Here is a 24428-nt window from a genome sequence, read left to right as displayed (position 1 = left end):
CATGAGGTTCATGAAGTGGAAGTATTGAGTCTAAATGCATGCACATTTTATGACACTTGATGTATATTGTGAAATAGATTTACAGAAAGGTTACACTTTCTAACTATTATTGCAACAATATGAGATAATAAGTAGATATAAAACTTCAGCCAAAACTACACCTCAGTGCTATTTTATCTCTGTTTACTAGTGAGGTTGAGTTTTGAAAATATGCTTGTTATGCATTCACCTTTCTAAAGTGAATTCCTTGTCATTTGCTCTTCCTACTTCTTTCTCTTAAACCATTAGTGTTTTTCTTTTAATATATGAAATATTTTATACAGGAAACATATATTGGTTGCAATTTTTCCAAGTGGTGTTTATATTTATGCTTTAATAATATTTTTACATTCAAAAGTATTTTTCATACACTCAAACTTATTGACCCTTTTCTTTGTGATTGCTTCTATCCCTCTTGTGCTTAAGAATACCTTCCCTATCCTAAGATCAGTAAAATATTCCTTATGTTCTAGTTTTTAAAAATAATTTTAGTCTTATATTTAACTCTTTAATCTATGTAGAATTAATTTTGATGGGATGAGGCTTTAATTTGAGTCTTTTTCAAATCGTTCACTTCTTACCACCATTTGTTAATAAAATAATCTATCCTTTTCCCCATAGGTCTGCGATACTTACCTTCTCATCTGTTATATTTGCTCGCGCGTGAGCGCGCGCGCGCGTACACACACAAACAGAACTGTTTCAGAGATTGCATTAATCTGATTGAAAGATTCTGTTTTTAGGATTGGGGGTGGTGTGTAATGGTTCCGTTACTTTTTGTTCCAGATGTTACAAAATTACAGTAATTCTCGGTTTTGTCTTGACGGACCTGGGGAGAGCTACGGTACGGAGGCATTTAGGACCCAGGGGAGAGCCAGGCTCCGTATAGAAGGACAGAGTCTCTGGCGCACACGCCTCCTACCAAAATCACAGCCCCGTGGAGCCGGGGCTCTCATTCACAGCTTTCTAGAGAAATCTGAGCCCGAACCTGCCAGAATAGGGGATCTCACCTACTCAGCTCAGCAGCGAGGACACCTGCAGAAATACATTCCCAAAGCAAGGCTGGGCGGCCGTGTGAAGGTATTTGTTGCCTTTTTTCTCCCTTCTGTATTTGCAGCGCCTCCCCACCTTTCCTCCCGCTCCTGCGATGCCATGGCTGCGGCGTTTCAGCACTCCGGTGCGTGGACAGCTCCCATCTGCAATCCCTCTGCACTCCATCCCTCAGGCCCCCTGTTCTTCACCGCCTCCGCGGTCCATCCTCCTCCTCCCCGCGCCCGCTCAGCCTGCGCTCCCTTATACCATCAGCACCCCCATCTCCACCATCCTCATCATGATCTCCACCATCACCAGCGCCTTAACTACAATCAACACAACTGTGTCTTGTCACTTAGAGGAAGCCCGAGGTCCGCAGGGTAGAGGAAAAGAGCCCAAGTTTTCAGTCATGGAAAGGAAAGTTCAGATGGACGACACCTCTGAAAACAAAGAGAGACGCCTGCTTGTGAGAAAGGGAAAGTGAAGACAGGAGAGAGAGAGCCCAGGCAGGGGGACAGCTGGGGCACTTGCCAGACACCAGCACTTAGCCAGCTGCCTTTCAGCAGATTAGGGACTGCTTAGTTTAGGAAATTAACATGGCCTAGGGTATAGTGTTATTCCGGTAAAACAGATATATGAACTCAATCTGTGTTTCTGGTTTTCCAGTGGAGAATCGCCAGGAAGCAGGGTGGGGGTGACTGATGACTCATATTCGCCCACACTCCGTTTTCCTTCCTTAGCGTTTATTGCAGAAACTCTGGAATTAAGTTTTTTACTAAAATGTTTTGTAAAATGGAAACCTCAGAGGTTAACTCTGTGACCAGAGTGAAAATTTAAAATGATGGTGACGATAATAACCTAACCAATGCGGCTCTCGTTGGAAAGTGCTATTTGTTCAAATGTCTCTTCCCGTCTACTTATTTTATTTCAAATTTCCAATCTTAAACCTCTCTTTGAAGCAGAGAAGATAGATCCTTGCCCAAATGGCCAAACTAGTAATGATATTCAGAGCAGATGGCCTGGCTTTGTTCACCACTAGTCAAGGACTGAGTCGGATTAGGAAGACGAGATTTTGCGTGCTCTCCCAGTCATCAGGCAATAACACCATTTTGCTATAATAGTAAAGGGTGATAGAGTGCAAACATTGAAAAGGCATTTTATGTAACTGTTCTATCTGGCTCTGCTTTTACAGTGCTATCATTTTCTTTTTTAGCTGAAGGGAAGCTGGAACATCTTTTAAATATCTTGAAGGTCCAAACCCAAGTCATAGCACCCCTTTAATTTAGCCAGGATCTTTTTTTTTTTTTTTAAATAAAAGTGGACAAACATCAGAAAATAAGTGCGTGAGTCTGTTATAAATATAAATCTTTTGGTGGGTACTCATTAATCAGTTATGACTGAAGGGCAAAGTACTGGGGGTTTTTTGGCAGATTGTTTTTCCATAAAATCAACATCTTAATTAAAAATGAGATGGATCATATTTCCATATGGGAATAATGTCAGGTCACATGTAAAAACCAAGTTTAAACCAGAGCACAGAAAATGTTCATTAAAAATTACCCTTGTACATTTATTCTGCCTCTTTAAAAAGAGACAATAAAGCAAGTTTCATCTAAACCAGCTTGCTCATCATTAGAGGCATTGTCAAAAATAAAGAATAGTCACAAACAAGTATCCTCTGAAAGAAGTTTTGAAGAAAAATTCACACGAAATACTCTTTTCAAATGAGGAATAGTAGCATTTTTTTCAAAAGTTACTGCTATTAATTACATAAACATTGGCACAATTCTACCTGCCTCTAAGAGTCCCTTAATTTTAAACTCAAATCATGAAAACTAGTGAAAATATGTGATGAAATGGATTTTAGAGAAAAAGAAAATTTGGTCACCTATCTACTGTCCTTAGATTGGTAATATACACAGTAAACAGTACCTCGCAAATCCCTGAGTAACAAGATTTGTAGAACTCCCTTATCTGTCTGCAAAGAATGGTTCAGCCCAGACAATTCATAAACGTGTATATATTGCCAGTTCTAGCTCCTTTGAACCAGAAAGTCAGGCCAGGAGTCCAGTGCCTCCAATGCTGCTGTCTTCCTGTGCTTAATACAATTTCCTGAGGCTGGGGAAATTTCAAAACAGTGCTGCTTCGGTGAGATTTACAGGCATCTGTCTCAGACGCGATTCCTTTCTCTGACTGAAATACTATGCTGAGCTTACTAATTTTTATAGAGTGCTGCAACCCTGGCTTCATCTTTCTTTCTTTTTTCTATTAAGGGCTATTTTACTTTTTTCCTGTTTTCAATAACAGAATTTTCTCATTTTTATAATAGATTTAAATGTGAACAGAAAACATATTTTCCAGCAGAGTAGCATCACACACTGTTGTAGACATCCTCATAGAGGGAACATTCCTTTAGAATCATGGAGTATGAAGGAAGGTCCTCCATTTCCCCAAAAGGGGAATCCATAACTTTTCAGAACTTGTGGCGTTTGCTCTGTTCTGCAGGCTTTACAAAGGGACACCTACCTTATTAACCCTGAGAAGTCTACTCAAGACTTTACACACCCCGTCAAAGCACAGCCATCCTTAGTAAATGGATTCAGGCTGACTTGGGTCTTCTTTCCTGACTTGCTTTCCTGTTATATGGTGACTCAGACAGAGAAGGTGATACAGCAGAATGGGTATACAAAACACGAAGTTTGGCCGCATGCAATGAGCCCAGAAATAGCCCTCAACATTACCAAGAGAGATCCTTTCCCCCAATACTAACTCTCCCAAATTTTCATTATTTTGATTATTGTTCATTTTATCCAGAGTTCACTGGAATAAATTTGTTTCAGGGTAAGATACACAGTGTAAATTACTACGAGTCTGCAACCCCAAGTTTATATCCCTCTAGAGAAAGCTATGATTAATTTCCAATCCAAGTTTTTCTTCACTTAAGGAAGTTTGTCTTTGGTTTGATTCTTCATGGATGTGGAAATCAAATGGTCACTCTCTTCTCAATAAAAACAAACAAACAAACAAACAACCAGAAAAGCCCTTTCATTTATTCAGTGAATAAGTTCATTATTCTTCACTACTTCTGCTGCGTCTCATAGACTTTTATCACATCTTCTCTGGCGAGGTAACCTTATGCAGTCTCTTTTTGTGGACCTATTAGCACGTGACAGGGAGTATCAGAGAAAGTGTTCTGTGTGGGAGGCTAATTTTCTGTGAGATTTTCTTCTTCCTGACTTCTGAGGCAGCAGGAATCTTCCCATTGTGTATGAGATGATCTGCTCTTATCTCCTGGACGCTTTTAGTCAAATCTCCAATTCTTAGGTATTGTGGAGACCAGTTTCTCCAGCTCTTCTCCTTAAAAATAAGGAGACAATTCAGCTTCTATTACATCTTACGTAAAGCTCCATATCTTTCTATGTGTCAAGTACATACCCTGTTTCCCTGAAAATAAGACCTAGCCAGACAATCAGCTCTAATGCATCTTTTGGAACAAAAATTAATATAAGACCCAGTATTATATTATATTATATATGATTTATATATAATGTATATCTATGATTTAATATATATTAAATTATATTATATATGATTTATATATAATGTATATCTATGATTTAATATATATATATATCATATATATGATATATAATCATATATATATGATTTAATATAATAATATAATATAATATAATATAATGTAATATAATATAATAGACCCGGTCTTATATTATAGTTAAATAAGACAGGGTCTTATATTAATTTTTGCTCCAAAAGACGCATTACAGCTAATTGTCTAGCTAGGTCTTCTTTTCAGGGAAACATGGTAGTATATTCAGTGTTCATTATTTTGTAGTTTTGGATGCAGTAGAAGGGAAGTCTTGGGCCTGGGAATGGTAGTTGGGGCTCAAATCACAAGTTCTATAAATAAAAGGCCTCTTCTGATGTGTGGTCAAAATAAAACAAAATAAAAAAATATGTGAGATTTTTTTCTCTTTCCTTTTTCTTTTCCTCCCCCTCATCTCCCTCCCTCCCTCTCACTTTCTTTTGCTTCCTCCCTCCTTCCTTTCTTCACTGCTTTTGGTTGATATATAGAGCATGCAAGCCTGAGTGAGAACGATTAATGGGGTGATCTGAGAAGCTGTTATGAGTGCCAGTACTCTAAAATGCATGAACATATTGGGGATGCTTTTATTCTCTTCTTGGACGTTGTACCTCTGTTGTCCATAGCCAGTGTGAGCTCTAACTTCAGGGGCAATGAACCTACCTTCTCAACCCCTTTGATTCATTACACACCCTCTAGACCCGTGCTTCCCAAACATTAACTTGTGTACAAATCGCCTAGGGATTCTGCTCCCTATTCAGCAGGTCTGGGTGGGTCCTGAGAGTTTGCATTCCTAACAAGCTCCTCTGCACTGCTGACCACTCTTTGAGAAGCAGACAAAGAAGTTTCCTTCTTTGTTGACATTCCCACCTTATATCTGATTATTCAGCAATGGCACTCACACTAAAACGAAACAAAAACCACTCAAGTTTTGAGGCCATAAGATCTCAGAGATCATAGCTCTAGGTGGGGAGAAAGTTACACAAATAGCCCCTTTCCTGCCACCTCGCCCATATGCATCCTGCTGCATTTCACTGTCACTAGGCAGTTTTCTTAACTGATACCTGCTGCTGTCATTGTCTGCCTAATGACATCCAGAAGAAGGGACCCAGTCACATAGATGTGCTGAGTGGAAAGGGGACAAGCAGACTTAGTGGCCATCTTTGGGTAACCCCTGACTTTCTTACATTCCTCCAGATCCTCTTACTCAAAAAGAGTCTATTCTTAGAGAAATAATGGCTTCCAAGTGTTTTTTTTTTCCTTTTTTTTCTTTCTCCCATTGATACTCCTAAGAAGTACAACTAATCTGTTTTTAAAATTGGGGCATTGGCTACCAATGACTTCCTATGAGGATAGTTTCATGGCATAGAAAAACATGCTAGTCAAATGCTCCTTTACTTTAAAACTTTTCTATCTAATACAGTGAGGCGGCAGAAAACCCATACCTTCCTTACAAGCTGTCTTTGCCTTCAGCTCTTTGCATTATCTGTCCCAAAACAAACTGAAAAAATAAAAGTTTTATGGATTGTTCAGAACTTAAGACACTAGAACTCCTTTGTCAAATAGGTCTACTTCATCTGAGTCCTAGCCTCCTCTAATTCTGATCTGGCATCCATTTTGGGTAGAAGTTCTCAGTGTCTCCAGTCTGATGGAATTCATTCCTATTTACTTTTAATCTTTCTCAAGAGCAAGAACAAATGGGAGCAGATGACTATGTGCTTAGTTGCTTAGCCAAGGGAGTGTCACGATGAATATTTATGTGGCAAGGGTAAGCCCAGGCTAGGACTGAGCTAAAGGTGATGCGAAGCTGACTGTGACCGAGGGGTTAAATTTTGGTTACGCTACACTTTCAGATGATTAAAGATCTCCGCTTTATCTCTCCAGGCTACTCTGTCTGCTCCTGGTATAGATAGCTCATATCTGCAAGTTGGCTAATGGTTGATAGAAAGTCGATGGACTGGGGGCCAATTTGCTACTTACAGAACTTACGTTCCTTTGCCAGCACTTATGCAGGGAAGTCCTACAAGCCCTAATGGTCCATCTCAAATTCATCATTTGGAAGAAAGATTCCTTTCTGGTCAGCACCAAAGAATGTTGTAATCAACCTCTAAGATTTAAGCGTACGCTCCACTGGCAGTAAGGGAACATGTCATCTTCAAGGAAAGATTTCAAATAGAGTTGTATTTAAAAAAAAGAATCAGTTTTGCTCACTGTGATTTTCAATTTTGGTCTGGATGTATCCACAGCATCTATTTTTATTTCATCCAGTATAAAAATTCCTTTCAGCATTCCTAAGGGGAAAATGCATATTCAGTTAAAAAATGTGAAGTGAGATTTTACAAAGGTGAAGAGCCATAAGGGTTAACCTAAATTCAAGATACATTTAAAATTTGTAAACATAACTGTCACACTTACTGATGGATAAGGTAGTTGGTTAGACTTTCACATGGAAAGTTTTATCCCTGGTATTCATTTTTCTTCTTTTTTCTTAAAAGAGAAGCTCGCAAAACAAATATGGGTATAGTTTATCATTTTATATTTGTATTAATTTACAACTATGTGTACTTAAAATTGTTCTTTGTATTACCAAGAACACCCAGAAACAACATGCATTTGAAGTATCGTTAATTAATTATTGATGTTTTTATATTTCAAATAATATTTAAGCTTTATAGATATTTCTCTTTCTGGTCATGATAGCAGTATACTCTTTCATTCCCCAATTTGGCCAAGTTTACAACATCCCTTAAATAATCTTCCCTAGAACTGGCAGGATGTGGGTGTGTGCCTGCTGTGTGAGTGAGTCATTGTAAGAGTGCAGTACCCAGGGTGGTGTGGACCAGGCACCTACTCCAAGAGGCAGGGCAGGGTTTGGGACAGAACGTGGACTTTTGGGTCACGTAAGATTGGGTGCGAGTCTTTGTTCCTTCAGTTATATTGGGTTTATCTAAATCTCAGACTTATCCTTTCATCCAATGAGCAATACTCTAGCTTAAAGGGTTGGTGTGGAGATTAGATCAAATAACATCAAAGCCCTTGGCACCTAAAAAGTACTCAGTGGATATTTGTTTGTTTGTTTTTTCCCCCCAACTTCAACACTAGCTCATTATCCAACTTTAAGCTGAGTGCTTAGCTGTTCTGGGCCTCCAATATCTTTTTATTTACCTGGAGACAACAAAATAATGATATCAACAAGATTACAGTAAATGTAAAATGGAGCTTTTCATTTCCGAAGCACTTTTACTTACATTATTTCACATAATCGTCAACATCTTCAGGGGATTAACTCTCTTCTAGGTATTGCAGGATATTTGTAACAATGAAAAAAATGATTGATAGAAAATGCTTTGAAATAATGTATACATATTTGTAGACAAGACGTGGCTGTTATTATTCTGATTGTTTCCCACTATATTTAATGTTTCTGAAGATAATAAAATAGATGATGAGAATAATAGATTATGAAATAACCAAAATAGATTTCATTTGAATTACGAAACTTCATGAAATGATTTTTCCACCTAGACTCTTGGGTTCATAAATACTAGGTTTTGTGTTGATAGGTATGTGTGTGAGTCTGTGTGTGTGTGTGTGTGTGTGTGTGTGTGTGTGTGTGTGCAAATATGCTTTCTTAAGACTGAATTCTGTATGAGGAAATACACAAATACATTTGTTTCTAATGGAAACTTAAGATGAGGTATGAATCTGGAATCTATGGATGGCATGCTTTCAAATATCATGATATACAGACTCTTCTTTCCTGTCCCTTATACAAAAATACCACTACCTAACTTCTAGTTCATTAGAAAATGCATGGATTTGAAAGTGGAAGTTTATTTCTACCTTGGGCTCCCCGGAGGGTGTGGTGAGTTACTTTCTGTGTATTTGGAACGATCTCCAGATAAAGAACCGCTGGGGACCAAGCAGCAATGGGAAATATGGTTGCTGAGACTCATGGACATCTGCCTAATGTGCTCTTTTCGGTTTTATCAAGTGCATTTCAATGCCCAGGTCAAGCGTGGCTCTCAGGAAGGTGTGGCAAAGTCTCCGTCTTTCTAATAGAATGGCAAGGTCTTTGATCGGGCATTTTAGCCCAAGGGAAACACATAAAGGAAGGGCAAAAAAATTGTGATAACTGAAAAAGGCATAGACAGCTAGGATTTAAATAGTTTCAGTCGTTTTTCAATGAAGAAACAAGGACACGATGGTGATTGGGTATCTGTAAGTTACGGTATTATTAGGCTTATAAGAATGTCTGTTAACACTTTAGGCATATGTAGGTCTCTAGAATGGTAAATCTGAAATGGATTTGAGGGAGGAGAGTGAGGCTCTGAGAGGGAAAGGAGACTTGCTGAAGGTCACATAGGGGTAAAATAGTAAATACTAAAACCTCTCTGCTATACGTAAGAGGCAGAAGAGCACAGTAGTAAAAAGCTTGGGACCAGAGAGAGATTATTTGGGCTTGAAGCCCGTTTCTGCTGCTTAGTAGCTGTGTAACCTCAGTAAAGTCATTTGACCACTCTATGCCTTAGATTCCTCATCTGAAAAATGGTGACAGTGTTATACTCATTTCATACAGTTCTCTTCTAAAGATGAATAATGTAGTGTACAAAAAAAGAGTATGTAAGTGCCTAGGACGTAATAAACACAGCTATTATTATTATTAATACCTCCAGGACAGAAACCCACTCCTGCTTCTTCATGTGATACCGAGACTAATGTATCCTTTTATACTTGCTTGACCAATTTAGAAAATTGAAATGAGAACTAAAAAAAAAAAAAAAATACAGTCAATTGAAAATGCTGCATCCTAGAGAACATTCTTGTATTGTATAGCATTTTTAATTATTAAATATTATCAGTTGAAGTTGTTATGTAAGTAGCAGTCTATTCAGACTTCTGAAATGAAGAATTTGCCTTTAATGAAAAATATCTGTTTCATCTTAAGTATGAAATCCAGTGACCCAGAAGCTTCTACTGTATGTTGACTTTATTCTGTATGCACAGAATAAAGGTATAGATTGAAGCAAATGTATTCCAGATGTTATAGATTGCAGGCACCGCTATGTGTGGAAGTGGGCCATGAAAAATGCAACCTCAACTCTCCCCTTCACACCATAGTCATTTATTTAGGAAACATTGTTGAGCTCCCTGAACTGTAAGGTAAGTAACTTACTCCCAGCAGCTTTAAATCTTCTGTGGGGGATGAACCAGTGTTATGCCTTGTGCTCTAAGCACTCTGGGCTGTGTTTTGGAACTGTACCATGACCCAGCATGCTTCAAGGGGCAATGATTTGAAGTACAACGTGCCTAGGGTAAGTTCTCCTAGGAGAACATACTTTGTAAATGAGGGAGGAAATTAAAAGTCAGCTGCAATGCCCTCAGTGCGTCCTAGACAGACCTACACAGAAGCGGAAACCACTTACTCACTGAAACAAAATTTTGACTATTTTATTCATTTATTCTGCATATATTTATTGAGCACCTACTCTGTGGCAGGCACTATTCTAGGCACTGAGGATAGGTGGTGAACACAAAGTGGCTGTGCTCGTGAGGCTGACCCTTTTGGTGCCAGATACTGTACTGGGGATACACAGATGAATGAGACCCAGCTCTTCACTGTAAGAAGTTCAGAGTCAAGAGGGAGAGAGGAAAAAGAATAAAATGTGGTGTATTAGGGGCACTGTAACTACCTGTGACCTCTGAAGATCAGTGAGGGTTTCCTGGAGAAAATGATCTCCAGGATGACTCCTGAAGGGCCAAGGGGAGTTAATCAGTGGTTACTGCAGGCAGAGAGAGGCCCACAGAACGGAAAAGCAACAGCGAGTGGCTCAATGCGGCTACTTGGACGGATGATGAATCTGGAGAGACAGGCAGGGACCAGACGGTGAAGGGTCTCAGAAACCGTTACTTAGCTTTATACTTTATCTTACGACAATTGGTAGCTATTGATCAATGTCAATCAGGGAGTGACATAAGCAGATTTCAATTGTAATACAGAGAATAAACTGGAAAAAGGCAGCAAGGGCACTGTAGGGAGAATGTTGCTGTTCTAAAGAGATGAGGTGTGAAATGGATGGAAAAAAATTGGGCAGCTCTGAGAAGTATTATGGAAGTGATTGTCTGGAAGTGGGCAGTAAGGGAGAGGGTGGAATGATAGCTGACTCCCAGGTGTCTGGTGTGGGAAACTGTAGAAGACGATGGCAGTCATTGAGAGATGGAGGTGGAAGAGCAAATTCAGAATGAGGAACTCTGACTAGTTCAGTTGTGAACATACTGAGTTTGTGGTGTCTGTGGACATCCAACGGGAGGTGTTCAGTAGCAGTTGGATGTGTAGCCTGAAGATGAGGGAAGAGCTATGGACTGAAGTTTTCCACAGGTAGGTAATTAAATCATGGGGTGGGATCCTGGAAAACATCACATGCCAGTAGTGATCGCACAAAGAGATGACTGAGCAGGAATGGACAAAAGATGAGGAGAGAAATCAGGATATGTACAGTCATAGAAGACAGTGGGAGAATGGGAGAGTTTTAAGAAGAATGAAGTCATCATATCAAATACTAGAGGTCACCCACAATACAGACTGAAATTTGTCTATTGGATGTAGCAACAGAAAGGTCAATCCCGAGTAGGGTGACCATCTGTTTTGGTTTGCTTGGAACTGTCCCAGCTTATGACTGTTCTTCCAGCATTGTTATCGTTAGTGCCCTCTAGTGTCTAAATTTGGATAGCAAATTATATGGTCATCCTGGGCACTGGTTGGTAAGAGCAGTCAAAGATGGAAGATCTGACTCTGGGTGCTGAACACGCAATGTGATATATAGATGATGTATTACAGATTTGTACATCTGAAACCTATGTAACTTTACTAACCATTGTCACCCCAATAAACTTTAATTAAAAAAAATAAACTGAGAGAACCTCAAAAAGAAAAAAAAAGAAAAAAAGAAGATAGATTGGAGTGCGTGTACGGATGAATCGGAAGAGGGAGACATCAAACATGGGAACTTTATGAAGGGGTGTGGTGAGGCTGTTAGAGAGGGAATTTTAATATCTGATGGTCACTGAAGCGGATGGATTTTTAAGTGTCTTCCAATCCTGGGAATAGTGCATAGCATTATTTTCCTTTGCTATTTTGTTTCCTTAAAAGCAGTGAGAATCAAGACTCTGTTCTACTTCTTGTCTCCACACATTGCAGAGCTAAATACTATTTTGCAAAGTCAGTATAAAGCAGAAATGCGTAAGTTGATTGATCCCCTTAAGAAAGTACCACGAGTCCTAAATTAAGCAGAAGAATCATTTTGGCTTTTAGATTATTTTGTATGAGAAAGCATTGCCAACAATAATTAAGTTGGGAGTAAATATTCTGCCTCTTATTGCAGATACTATCGACCTAGGAAAGCTAGGAAGAAAAAGCACATGCCTTCAAGTTTACCTTTGTCTTCTGATGCTTGGAACTTCCAGATTAGAACAAACAGATGTCTGAGTTTAAATGTTTATATTTAAAATGAGAAAAATATGGATGCCTTTCTGTATACTGTTTAGGTGGAGAAATCATAAGGGATGTATCTGAGGTGATTAAAACACTCAGTCATTATCACAGGTAAAATAAGGCCTCAGACAACAGAAAGTTATATAAAATGGAATGACTTTTAAGCCCGTACAGATACAGTGTTAGGTAGAGAGAGAACCAAGAGTTTCAAGTCCCTTTGCCTTCCCTGCAGAAGGGTGACAAAGAAAAAGAATAAAACAGCTGTAAATGTCCACATGTAAACACCCTTCCTCAATGCTGTTGAATTTGATTATTGCAAGTTTCCAGCCATAAGCCTGTCGTTCCCTCCCCCAGCCCTCACTGTTGTTAGTTTAGGTTTGAGTAATTAGGTACCTTTGGGGTTAGGCTAGGGTGACCTTTAACAGTCCCTTTTTATTGTTAAGGTAAAAATGGCTGCCTTAAAAAAAGGTGGGGGTGGGGGGGACTTCTGTGAAGTTACTTCTATTTGTCAAAAGAAGCTAATGGGGAACAATAAATTGCACAGCAGCCATAATTTCTCTGCCATATCTAGGCCTGTGAATAGCCCCATAAAGCGTGCTGTAACGGAAAAGGATCTTTCTCTCCTCTTACTGTCTCTTAGGGTAATTAATACAAGAGCAATCTATTACTAATCTGACCATATACTATTATGTTAACTAGTCACTGTAACTAAAAAATTCCCAAACATATTTCAAATATGTGCATATTTATGCATTCAAGTTGTCGTTAATAAAATTATGCCAAAGATGCAGAGGGTGCCAAACAATGTGTACACATTTCGAGAAAGGAAAAAATTGTATTAAAATTGTAATACAATGAACGATCATTCATTTGATTGACGCCATCTTTTGAGCGAATGGCATACTACACATTGCTACTATAATTCAATTCAACTTCAAAAAGTAATACATAGATAACATCTCTTAAAATGTGGATACATTTCTTTGGCACCCCTGGTACTATCATAAAGATAACTGATCCTTTATCTAATCTAATCGGACCTTGTAGCATAATGTACTGCTTTTCTATCTAATATTCAGTTAATTTGCCCAGCCTTTCTGTGTATCATTTCTGTTTTGTTTCTCTTGTTTTGCAGTAGCAACAGCCTCAGTTTTGCTACTATTTTGGATGGCTCCCACGACATCGACCTGAATGCCCTACTGCTTTCCAGGAGCAGAAAGAAGACCCTTAATCTGTCTGTTTCAGTGGCAGCCTGGTAGCAAAAATACTGTTGAATGGGCCACGGTTTCAGCAGACCGTCACGTGAATGGGACCAGTCTCTCTTCTTCCCAAATACCAGCAATTAAGCATTTGGAAAGGAGATTTGGCCGAGATGACCCATTTACAGGCTGGACTCAGTCCAGAGACTATAGAGAAAGCTCGCCTGGAACTGAATGAAAACCCAGATGTTTTACATCAGGATATTCAGCAAGTCAGGGACATGATCATCACCAGGCCTGACATTGGATTTTTACGCACAGATGACGCCTTCATCCTGAGATTTCTCCGAGCCCGGAAGTTTCACCAAGCAGATGCCTTTCGACTCCTGGCCCAGTACTTCCAGTACCGCCAGCTAAACCTGGACATGTTCAAAAACTTCAAGGCCGATGATCCCGGAATTAAGAGGGCTCTCATCGATGGGTTCCCTGGCGTGCTGGAGAACCGCGACCACTACGGCAGGAAGATCCTTCTGCTATTCGCGGCTAATTGGGACCAGAGTAGGTAAATGTAGATAGTGTCTTTACTTGGTTTTTCTTTTTCATAAGCATAGTCACTGCATGTTTGGGGCTCTCCGGCTTTATAGACAGTGGGCTTTCATTTACAAAATATATATATGCCACACACCCACGAAGAAAAATTTCAGGCCAAAGTTGACTGTCATCAAAGGCAATTCCAAATTCATGGGAGTGTTTTGGAACAATAGAATCATAGTGTTAGAATTGTAAGATACTTTAGAAGTCATTATTCTCTTTGTCAAGGTGAGCCGTTTATTTTAATCAAATCGAAATCTTGTCTCCTAGAAGAACCACATATTCTGTCTTTAGTGTTCTCATCTTAACAACAACAACAATGGATTCAGTAGATGGCTTTAAATCAAGTGTTTACAGCACATAAAATAATTTCTTGGATCCTCTCCAGGATTTAAAAATTTTGTATTGCTTCTGAGTGCTAGACCTTTCTATCCAAAGGTATGCCAGATATTTCTCCCCGAAAGTCCTATCAAGAACCACAAAGTCAACAGTTACCAAACTGAATGTGCCATCTTTCCCACTGTACCTGCTCTTCCATCCATCCATTCTCTCGAGCCAGAAATCTGTGTCATCCTGGGCTGCATTTTGCCTGTGTTTCTCACATCCAATTAATTGCCAGTCCCTACCCTTTTCTTCTTAAAAACATTTGTATCTCTTCCTTTTGCTCTCATTGCTATTGTCCTAATTTAGGTTCTGATCACTTCTCGCCTGCATTATTGCAACAGCTTCATAAAGACTGCCTCTGGTCTAGTATCTTCTGAGCCATTTTGTCTACACTATAGCCAGAGGGATGCTTCTGTCATGTCACTCTCCTGATTAAAGTTCTTCAATGACTTCCACGACCCTTTATGATTCACCTTCTGCATCTCTGCTTCACCCTCTGCCCTTTTTCATGTTCTCTTTTCCAGCCGGTTGGAAGTATCAGCCTTGTCTTGAATAGCTGAAGCTTTTACATGCCTCCATCACTTTGGACTTGTCCCATCAGGTACCTAAAGGAGAGACCATCACTTCTTGCCCCAATTCCAACCATCCTGGATACAATCTGCCCACTGATTGACACACATATTTTAGATCTTCAGGAAGGTAGCCTTCATCTACCCCCACCCCAGCCCTTTTTAGTTAGGTACATTTCCTCTGTTCATATTGCCATTAAAGCATTTACAATAGGAGTATAAGTACTACTGTTCTCATGGCTACTTTTGAATGCACACCACATACTCTGCTAAGCATTTATATATATATTATCTCATTTAACCCACCAAGAACTTTGCATGGCAGGTACATTATTATCCCTATTTTACACTTGGTGACACAAGGCTTTGAGAAGTTCCGTAACTCACTCAGTGTCTTACAACTGGCAAAATATAGAGTGGGAGTTGAGCCCTGCTGTTCTGACTTGAGAGCAAGTTGTTTTAACTCAACTTTATTGTAATCGTGTGTTTACTCATGTGCTCTTTCTTACTTCTCCTCCCAAGACTGAAAGTTCCTTAAGGGAAGGAGAGTGTGTCTTTTTCATGTTTATCTCTTTGGCATATGGCACAATATCCAATATACGTTGAATGAGAAAGAATGCACAAATCAGTCTCCAAAACTTCACCTGGGGCTGGAGCTTTCAGAGAGGTGTCATCATTGAAATTTTTATGTTACTTGGGGAGACACAGGTTTAACTTTGAAAACATACTAAAGAACCCCTCCCCCAGTATAATTAAAAGGAATTTCTAGGGTGCCACTTCACTTCCTCATCATGACTTTGCCTCTTATAACCAACGATAGTGTAAGACCCCTTAGCGACCACTGGCTATTTTCTGGTTAATTAACTGGGATAGGACGTTCTCACCCTGAAAAGGTATTTGAATATTTTCACACTATCAGTCCAGAGTTTGGTTGGGTCTGTACCTGAGCTTAGGGTGCCTTTCCATGTTCCTGCTCTGTTTTTCCATAAGCATTAATGCTAAGCCTTTCATTCCAATGCTTTATCGATGAGAAAGATTTCCAGGTCTTTACAGTCACCCATCCATCATTTACTCAACAAACATTGAATGAGTATAGTCTTTGTGCCAGGGCTTGTACCCCAGCCCTGAGAACAATGATGACAGCACAAGGTCCCCACCAGCAAAGAGCTCATTGGGCAACTCCCTGTCCAGCAATGATGCAGACACATACACAGCTAACTCCCATCCGCTGGGGGGGAATTTCTTCTGAGACACACAAACCATCAACACAGGGCCTCGGTTTTGAACTGGAGGGAATGGCCATCCTTTTGAGAACGGTACATGAGCATTTGGGTTTGGGAACAGGAAAATTTTGATGATTCTGGAGAATAATCATGCTGACTTCATTTGTGTTTAGTTGTAAGTATTCTAGAACTTCTGTCTGCTAAGATGGATGATGATTTACACATAGAGAAATAAGTTAGAGTAAAATGCCTTATTTTGTAGTATTTAGCATTTATTTTTAGCATTTAGTCTGTTTATATCTCAAAATGCATTAAGAAATAATAACACAGTAGTAGTAAGAAGCAGCAACTCTCTGAGGGAATAATCCAAATGTTTATGATTATGATAACCTTGAATGAGTTACTTCACTTCTTTGTTCCTCAGTTTCCTCATGTGTAAAATAAGAAGCTTCAACTAGGTAATTTCTGAGATACCTTCCAGCTCTAATGGCTCATGAATGTGAAGCTCGTTCAGCCTGATCCTATGGATGGAAAGGGACTTTAAAATTCACTTTATAGCTCCTAATCCACTAGGCTTTTTGAAGTAATCTTTCTCTCTCTCCCTTCCTTTCACCCCCTACCCCCACTTGAGTCAATGTTTTTCCAACTGCACAATACTGTTTGTTCTAAATGTTTTGGTTTCAACAAGAAGGTGAATGAGAAAGATATTCCATTGACAATCAGAGATCATTTAGAAGCAAACAAACCTCAGTTAAAACATGGATGCACTGTCATGCGATTTACTGGTTATATGATCTGGGACAACCAACTTCTATGAGACTCAGTTTTCTCCTCTGTAATGTAGGGATGATAATTATGTCTAATAACGTCATTGCAAGGATTGAATGAAATCATACATTTAGGAACACAGTTCATTGTTTGTCACAGAGCAAGCACATGGCAAGCAATATTAACTTCTAGAATTATCCTTAATATTGTAAAACATCCCACTACGAAAATAATAGAGCACAGATGGTAAAGAAATTCAGAATTCGGACATGGATACAATGTTTGAAAACTGGAGTGTGCTGATGGGTGAGATCAGCCTGCACGCCTGTCCTAAGCACTTGCTTGTTTTCTCCCCAAACATGTTTCCCGTCTCACAGACCCAGCCTAAATGGGGCCGGAAAAGCCTGGAAAAGTTGGCACAGCTTTGCAAAATGATTACTTCACTCTCAAGGGGGGCCTGAGATGACTGGGAAGTGATTTGACTGTCTCATCTGAAAGGCTTACTGAGATTAAAATGGTTATTAATATTTATTAAAACTATGTAAATCCCATTCATCTAGACCCAGACATCGGGAGCAAAAGCGCAGAACGGTGAGCGATGGGAAGCACGATTCTCCTGAGGACATGCAGGGCTCTGCCGCTTGGGTTAGGCGTGCTCTGGGCTATGGAGCGGAAACTGGCCTCCTCCGGAAACTGGGCCTCAGCAGAGAGCTATCTGACTCTGTATTTTCTGAGGCTGCCAGGCTGAACCGAAATAAATTAGATTAAATCAGCACCCACATATTCATTCATAAAGTGAAGCTGGCACTTGCAGGGTCAGCAGAGTTTACATTTCAGCCCACCAGCTTTGCACATAATGGGGACCTAAGGAGACAGGACTGCTCAAGGAACCCTTTGATCTTTCCTACCTGAGCTCATATCGGCAGGAAGGGTTCACAATTTGCCCCTTAAGAGCTGATAAAAATGAAGTCGATTTCTTTCTTTCTGAGTTGCATACTTGCACTTGATCGTACAGCCTGCTTTGCCCAGGAGTGCCCTTTCCATGGAAAGGGAAACGTGAGCATAGATGAACACGTCTACTTTGTCTGGATTTCACTCACTTAACAAAAGAGGTAAACTTGGTCAAGTTATTTTACTTTCTGGAGTCTAAGTTTCATCAAGTAGAAATGGGTTTAATATCTGGCATGTGGGGCTGTCGTGAGGAGTAACCCCAACTGCCCTACTTGATGGCGTCCAAGAGGCAGAACAGAATAGTGATTAAACGCACTGACTCTGAAGCCACATGACTGGCTTCAGATCCCAGCTGCCTCTTAACCACCCACGTTGATCCTGAGCAAGTCGCTTACATTCTTATTACCCTCAGGTTCTCACCTGTAAAGTGGGGGTGAAATGATCACAGGTTAGTACTAGCTGGTGTTCAATAAATGGCAGTTGTTTCTCAAGAAAAAAAATTCAAATGAAACAAATATCTAGAATACTGGGTACAAGATGTACTTTCTGACGGTAGCAGAATTTGATGCCGTGACCAACTTTTCTCCATCTGGAAAAGCATACAAAGTTACCAACTTTTCTTCATCTGAGACCCCAAGCCACCATGTTCCAAAGTCTTGTGTGGTAGCTCAGTTGTGGCTCTGAGAGATCAGCTGCTCTTAGGGCCTCTACCTGTTGTGTTTATTATGTTCTCAGGATGTAAGAAAGGCACTTGGGGGATCTGGACAATAAAAGCCCCAAATAGACTAAAGTAGTATTCATCAGTACTATGTGTAGACTAGCATGTCCCCAAGTACTTCAGAGGGGGAAAACCATTAGAAATGGATTGCAAATAATATTATATAAAATTACACTGGACATTATTTTGTCAGTGTATTGTTTATTCCTCACAATTGAAAGCTCAGACCTCAGCAGCCAGGTTGAAAATTAGTGGAAAAGTTGGTTGTGTAAGGAAGCTGAGGCACTGTAAAGACGAGCTAAGTCAGAGTCATTAATTTAATAGAGAGAACAGTGGGCTGATGAACAACTTGATTACTACCTTCCAGTGTATGGAGTTATTTATTATAAGAAGGCATTTAATCCAGTAGGCTCTTTCCCCACCATACAGAACAAGGGATAAAAGTTTTTGATTGAAGCACAACCAACTGGAATGGGGATGAAGGAGCCTGAGCCCGGACCTTAGACCCAGGGCCCAGACAAGGGTGAGGGAGTCAGGCATTTGCCTGGGACACAGAAACGCTCAGTAATTAAAGTAAATAATATTGCCATAAAATAGTTTTCAAAATTAATGCAAAAAGAAAAAATCCCTGATGAACAAAATATCACAATTTTAAAGAAGGCAGGATAAGAAGTACTGATCTTTCCTTGTACCTCAAACAGTACAGCTCGGCACAGCATTGCTGAGGCCAATCAGGTTTTCCCAGGGGAGAGCCTTAAGTTGACGCCTACTTAATTATATCACAGTACATGATAGTGTATAACCATGTACTCTACAGCTACATAGGACGTTATGTTTCCAGGCATTTCCATGTCCGTTTTCTGGTGTGATGCTCATAACCATTTGGAGATTTTCAGGATCACTAAGGGACAGATGATGAACAAGAGGAGAAGATACTTTCTAAATGGGAAACTAAATGACTCATCAATGGAAAAACAGGCTCAGACTCAGGGCTTACAATTCCAAGCTCATCCCAGAGACATCTGGATCCAATTGCTCAGTCCTTGAAGGATTAGATATTTAAACATACCTATGGAGCTTCTGAAAGGCTGTAAGTGGAGTTCTTGGTGGTGGACGAGTGTGTGGATGGGTACAGTGAGTCTCCAAGGAGAGGAGCTGAGGTTGAGGGAATCCTCAAAAAGAGCACAGGTGGTTGGCATTTGGAGCTGCTGAGTTCGTAATGGATAGGATTGTGTTGAGATACCCTCTCCCAGGCTTTGTGAAAACTGAAAGGACCACCTTCATATTTCCAAAGTCTTTAGGGGAGCTGGAGCCCATTTTGAGAACCCCTGATGGGAAGTGTCCAGAAAGGTCCTAACATAACTGTCAATAACTACTTTTCGTTCAGTGCCTTTGTGCCAAGTGTTTTATACATACAAGGTGTGATCAAAAAATATGGTGAATGTCTAAATTTCAAAACAAATTCAGTACAGTAAAAGACACATTGCCATTAGTCCCCCTCAAAATACACCCCCTTGCTTTGAACACACTTATCCCATCGTTCTTGCCACTTCTGGAAGCAGTTCTGGAAGTCCTCTTTCATGAGTGTCTTTAGTTGCGCGGTTGTGGCGGCCTGGATGTCCTGAATTGATCAAAAATGTTTAGCTTTCATGTCATTTTGACTTTGGGGAAGAGCCAGAAATTGCACGGTGCCAGATCCAGTGCATAAGGTGGATGAGGACACCCCAGAATGTTTTTATTTGATAGAAAGTTCCGTACCAGAAGCAATGTGTGACACGGAACATTGTCATGATGGAGGATGATTTATGACACACTTTAAAACACACCTTCTCTCAACCGTAGCTCACACCCAACTGACTGCACCTGACTGACTGAACAGGTTGAAACTTGTCACATACTGTTACTAAAGTTCGACGTGCCGCTTCCTGTATTGAAGACCCCTGCCTTTCCATTACATGGCACTCAGCAGCAGCATTCACCGTTTTTTTTTTTTTTTTGATCACTCCCCATATATTTTCTAATCCCATAAGGATCTATGTTGTGCATAGATAATATATAACAGATGTGGGCTTCTTCCCTAGTTTGCCTGAATGTGAAGACCATGCTTTTCCACTAAGTCCTAGCTATGGTCTCATTCTTACACTGAACTCCTACAATCAAAATCTGTATCACTGGTATGTTGCTGAGTGGCACACTGGCCCCTGGGTCGAAATTCAAGGTTTTTCACACCCTCCCCTCAGCACCTTCTTCTCACCTAGAGGCACAGGGAGGCTCAGTGTAAACAATAAAGCCGTTCTCCTGGAGCTCCGACAGTGCGGAATGTGCGTTAGAAGCTGGGTGCCCCGGAAGTTGAGATAATTCTCGAGGCTCCATGGTGAGGGCCTGTTTAATATGAGTAGGAGGAAAGGAGGTGAGGAGCATCTCATAGCTTCAGTTTGAGCAAATGAGAAAGTTGATGGGGTGCTGATGAACAGAAAAGACTTTTTAGGGGGACAAAGCCAAGCCTCGTTCATTTCTTCGTGCACTCAGTAAACACACTGAGCTCCAGCTGTCAAACCCCGTGCGAGTTCCTGAGGGTCCAAAGGTGGTGTTCCTGTTCTGAGCTCGGCATGGCAGCATGGGACCTCACACGGGTCCTCCCTAAGCCCTCCAGGCATTAAATGATGGGGAGACGAATGCCCGAAGGTACTTGACCTTCTCGCCTTCACAATTCTGAAAGCAAGGATGCTGTCATGTTTACTTTACAATGTAGGAAACAACCTGGAATCTGTCTGTTCTTAGGAAGCATTTTTTTCTGAGCCGGTGTTCAGCTGTTTCTCGTCTCCTCGTGCCATGCAGTATTTATTTGATGGATATGCTGGAGATAGCAGTTCCTTCAAACGTCACTGGTTATTGCTGACCTGTGGCGACCTCCAAAGGGCTGACATGGCAAACATCCCGACAGCTCTGTGGTGTGATTTGGCACTGGGAGAGAGCATTAAGTAGGTTCTTTCTCCTGATTAAAACCCGGAGGCGGTAGGTGGGATAGAAGTCGTCAAACTATAAATAACTCAGTTGATTGAGGTTCACCTTTAGCTTTTGCAAGAGCATAAAAGAGCTTTTTACAAGGAGCAGGGGGTCTGTGCCTCCTTCAGTTTGACTCTCTTCAGTATAAGAACTTGTGACACAAAAGGAGACAGATTTCTAATGCATCAATACTCGCATATTGGTGTGGCAAAAAGAGACGAGGCAAGCCAGGTGGATTTTGTGCTTCTTACCAGCACCCCGAAGTAACCCTCCTCCCCAAATCCCTCGGCCTATTGAGAGAAGTTTAAGAAAATGTTTAGCTGTCTGTTCTTCCTACAGAAACATTCCCAGAGTCGTTCCGGTACCGATCAGTTTTCCATATAGGGAAGAACTCCCATATCCACTAGGGAAGAATCCCATGTCTGTTACATATTATCTATACACAACATAGATCCTTGTGGGGTCAGAAAATCTACGGGGAGTGATCAAAAAATACGGTTATGGTCTTTCCATATATGTTATGATCTTAGCAATGAGCACAAATGAACTGGAGAGAAGAGTTATTCTAACCACAAAGACTAACGTTGATGGCTTGCCATGTGGCAGGCAGCGGGGCTCGTAGGCAGGCACTATTAATATCTGTACTTTGCAGATGATGAAATTGGCTCAGAGAGGTTAGGCAAGCCATCCAAGGTCACACAGCTGGTAAGTGGCTAAAATAGGCTGGACCTCAGACCTACCTCCACGGTTCATTGCCGTGCTGCATAGCTCATCACTAGAACTCATTTGACAATTTTGGGAGCCACCAAGTTAGACATTCAGGAGAGCTCTCAGATAGGTGTCAGTAAGCAAAGCCTCTAACCAGTCACTTAAGGTCTCAAAGGACTTGAAAAGGATCTCAGCTTCACAGGCAAATCGTATTGCCACAAACGCGTACTTCAATCTCACAGAAACCAGGCAACTCAAATGTTGAAAATCCTTTTCCACCTCTGCCCTAATTATTTGGTAATACTAACAGTGACAACAACAACTTTGGAGAATTGAAAAATCCTAGCCCAACAAAGGGATTTTGGTATTTCTTGGACTATGTTGCAAAAAGTGGTCTTAATATAAACCCAATTTAAGAGAGTGATGGAAGGTGTCGTCTTTGCCTCCCCACTCTTTGTATTAAAACGAGTATTCATAGTAGACCTTTAGGCGGCAAACAGAATCCCAGCTCTGCAGCTTACTAGTTCTGTGACACTGGAAAGATGTGTAAGTCCTCTAACGCTCGGTGTCCTCACTGCCTGGTGATAATCACATGTGGTTTGTAAACCCGGGGGGATTAACTGACACTTGATAGGGAGGGGGTTTGACACACAGACAGCCGTTTCCTTTCTTCCACAATTCAGGTTGTTTTCCCACTTCTACCTAATCCAGCGTCTAAAATGCCCAAGATATGATTTCTCCTTCAGTTGAAAGATCTTATAAAATAGAATATAGCTCTGCCACGCGCTCCGAAAAAGCTTGTGATTGATCAGGAAATAAAGTTAGAATAGTTTATGTTGCTCCCTCAACCCACTGGACAAGTATATGGCTTGTCATGTGGGTCAATCGAACGGCTCTTCAAATACTTCTTTTAAATCCCTTTTTCCTTCACAAAAACTCCTTATCAGACATTCTTCAGCACTCACACTCTAATTCCACTTTGTCTGGGCTCAGCTGCGTTCTGCCCATTGTCAAAATCCCCTTTCGATTGAGCTCAGGTCCTTGGAAGCCTGCCTGTTAGAAGCCATCTCCCAAATGGATTGAATGGAAGAGGGGGCACTGGGGTCTCTGCTCTGAGATAACACAGTAATGTATGTCCCTGCCTAACTGGTGGCGGCCCTCAGTAAGATGCCAGATGTCACATGGCTTTTGCAATATTGTTACAAAGGCAGGGCAGATTGTGGTGAGAGGGGGCGGTAGGACCAGGAGAGCAAGATTGTATTGACAGCCTGTCTTTTCAGCCCAGCTGTTTCTCCTAAATGCACACTTATAACCCAGGCATTTAAAAGATACGAGACTCACTACCTTATGGATAAAAAAGTCCCTTCCGATGGCTAGAAATTTGAGGGTCCAAGAATAAACTTCCTCCTTCTCAGGACGTGGCCGGGATACAGTAGCCAACCCTGAATTGGCTCTCAATTACCTGACTGGAAACTGGTCGGCGGTGGGGGCATGGCCTGTGTCTACTCTTTAAAAGGCCAGGGAGAAAGGGAAATTTTTAATCACAGCGTCACCTATATGCTGCATTCACTGTGAGATTTTTCTTACGGGCATAGCTGACTTCCTGGGTGAGAGCATTGCAAGCCGGGAGGCCTTTTCCTGTACGATTTGAAACTCTTCTGGGCTATTGACTGCGTTCCCGAGTTCTCAAAAAGCCACGACGCATATTTGACCCTCTACAAGGAGGATACTATAGAACTGAGAAGGAAGCCCCCACAACCTCCCGAGCCCTGAAATTCAGCTCTATAACCAACCACCCACTAGCTCTCCTGCCCTTTAAATATGCTTCCTAGACAATCACTTCTGAGGGTGATCTACGGAACCTTAAAGAGCTGCGGGGAGTGATTAAATGCCTGCACTTCGCTAAGGCTGTAAATCACGCTCAGAAGCCATTTATTGTGCGTGTACTATAAAGCAGGAGAAGTTATTGCTACTATACTGCAAAATGTAACATCGGACAGGAAAATAGAAAGGGTAAATTTTGTCATGACGGTTTTAAAGTGATGTGTTGCTTTTTCTTTGCACACTCTGTTTCTTATCATTTTTCTCCTCTTTTTGCCTCTATTTTTCCCCTATCTCTAGTAGTCCCCGGGAAGTGTCTGTTG

The 24428-nt window shown here is 40.8% G+C and overlaps 1 protein-coding gene across 1 annotated transcript in view; it reads left to right on the top strand.

The window, feature by feature from the left end:
- The first annotated feature begins 922 nt into the window (after positions 1-922).
- CLVS1 (clavesin 1) overlaps positions 923-24428 on the top strand; it is a 154544-nt gene continuing 131038 nt past the window's right edge. Inside the window, exons 1-2 of the mRNA XM_033126591.1 lie at positions 923-1119; positions 13303-13928. Coding sequence (XP_032982482.1) covers positions 13474-13928 — 455 coding nt within the window. The 5' untranslated portion in view covers positions 923-1119; positions 13303-13473. The remainder of the gene's footprint in view (positions 1120-13302; positions 13929-24428) is intronic.

This window comes from Rhinolophus ferrumequinum, chromosome 14, assembly GCF_004115265.2.
Source record: "Rhinolophus ferrumequinum isolate MPI-CBG mRhiFer1 chromosome 14, mRhiFer1_v1.p, whole genome shotgun sequence".
In the NCBI taxonomy this organism is placed as follows: domain Eukaryota; kingdom Metazoa; phylum Chordata; class Mammalia; order Chiroptera; family Rhinolophidae; genus Rhinolophus; species Rhinolophus ferrumequinum.
This window is presented reverse-complemented; position numbering and strand designations above follow the sequence as displayed.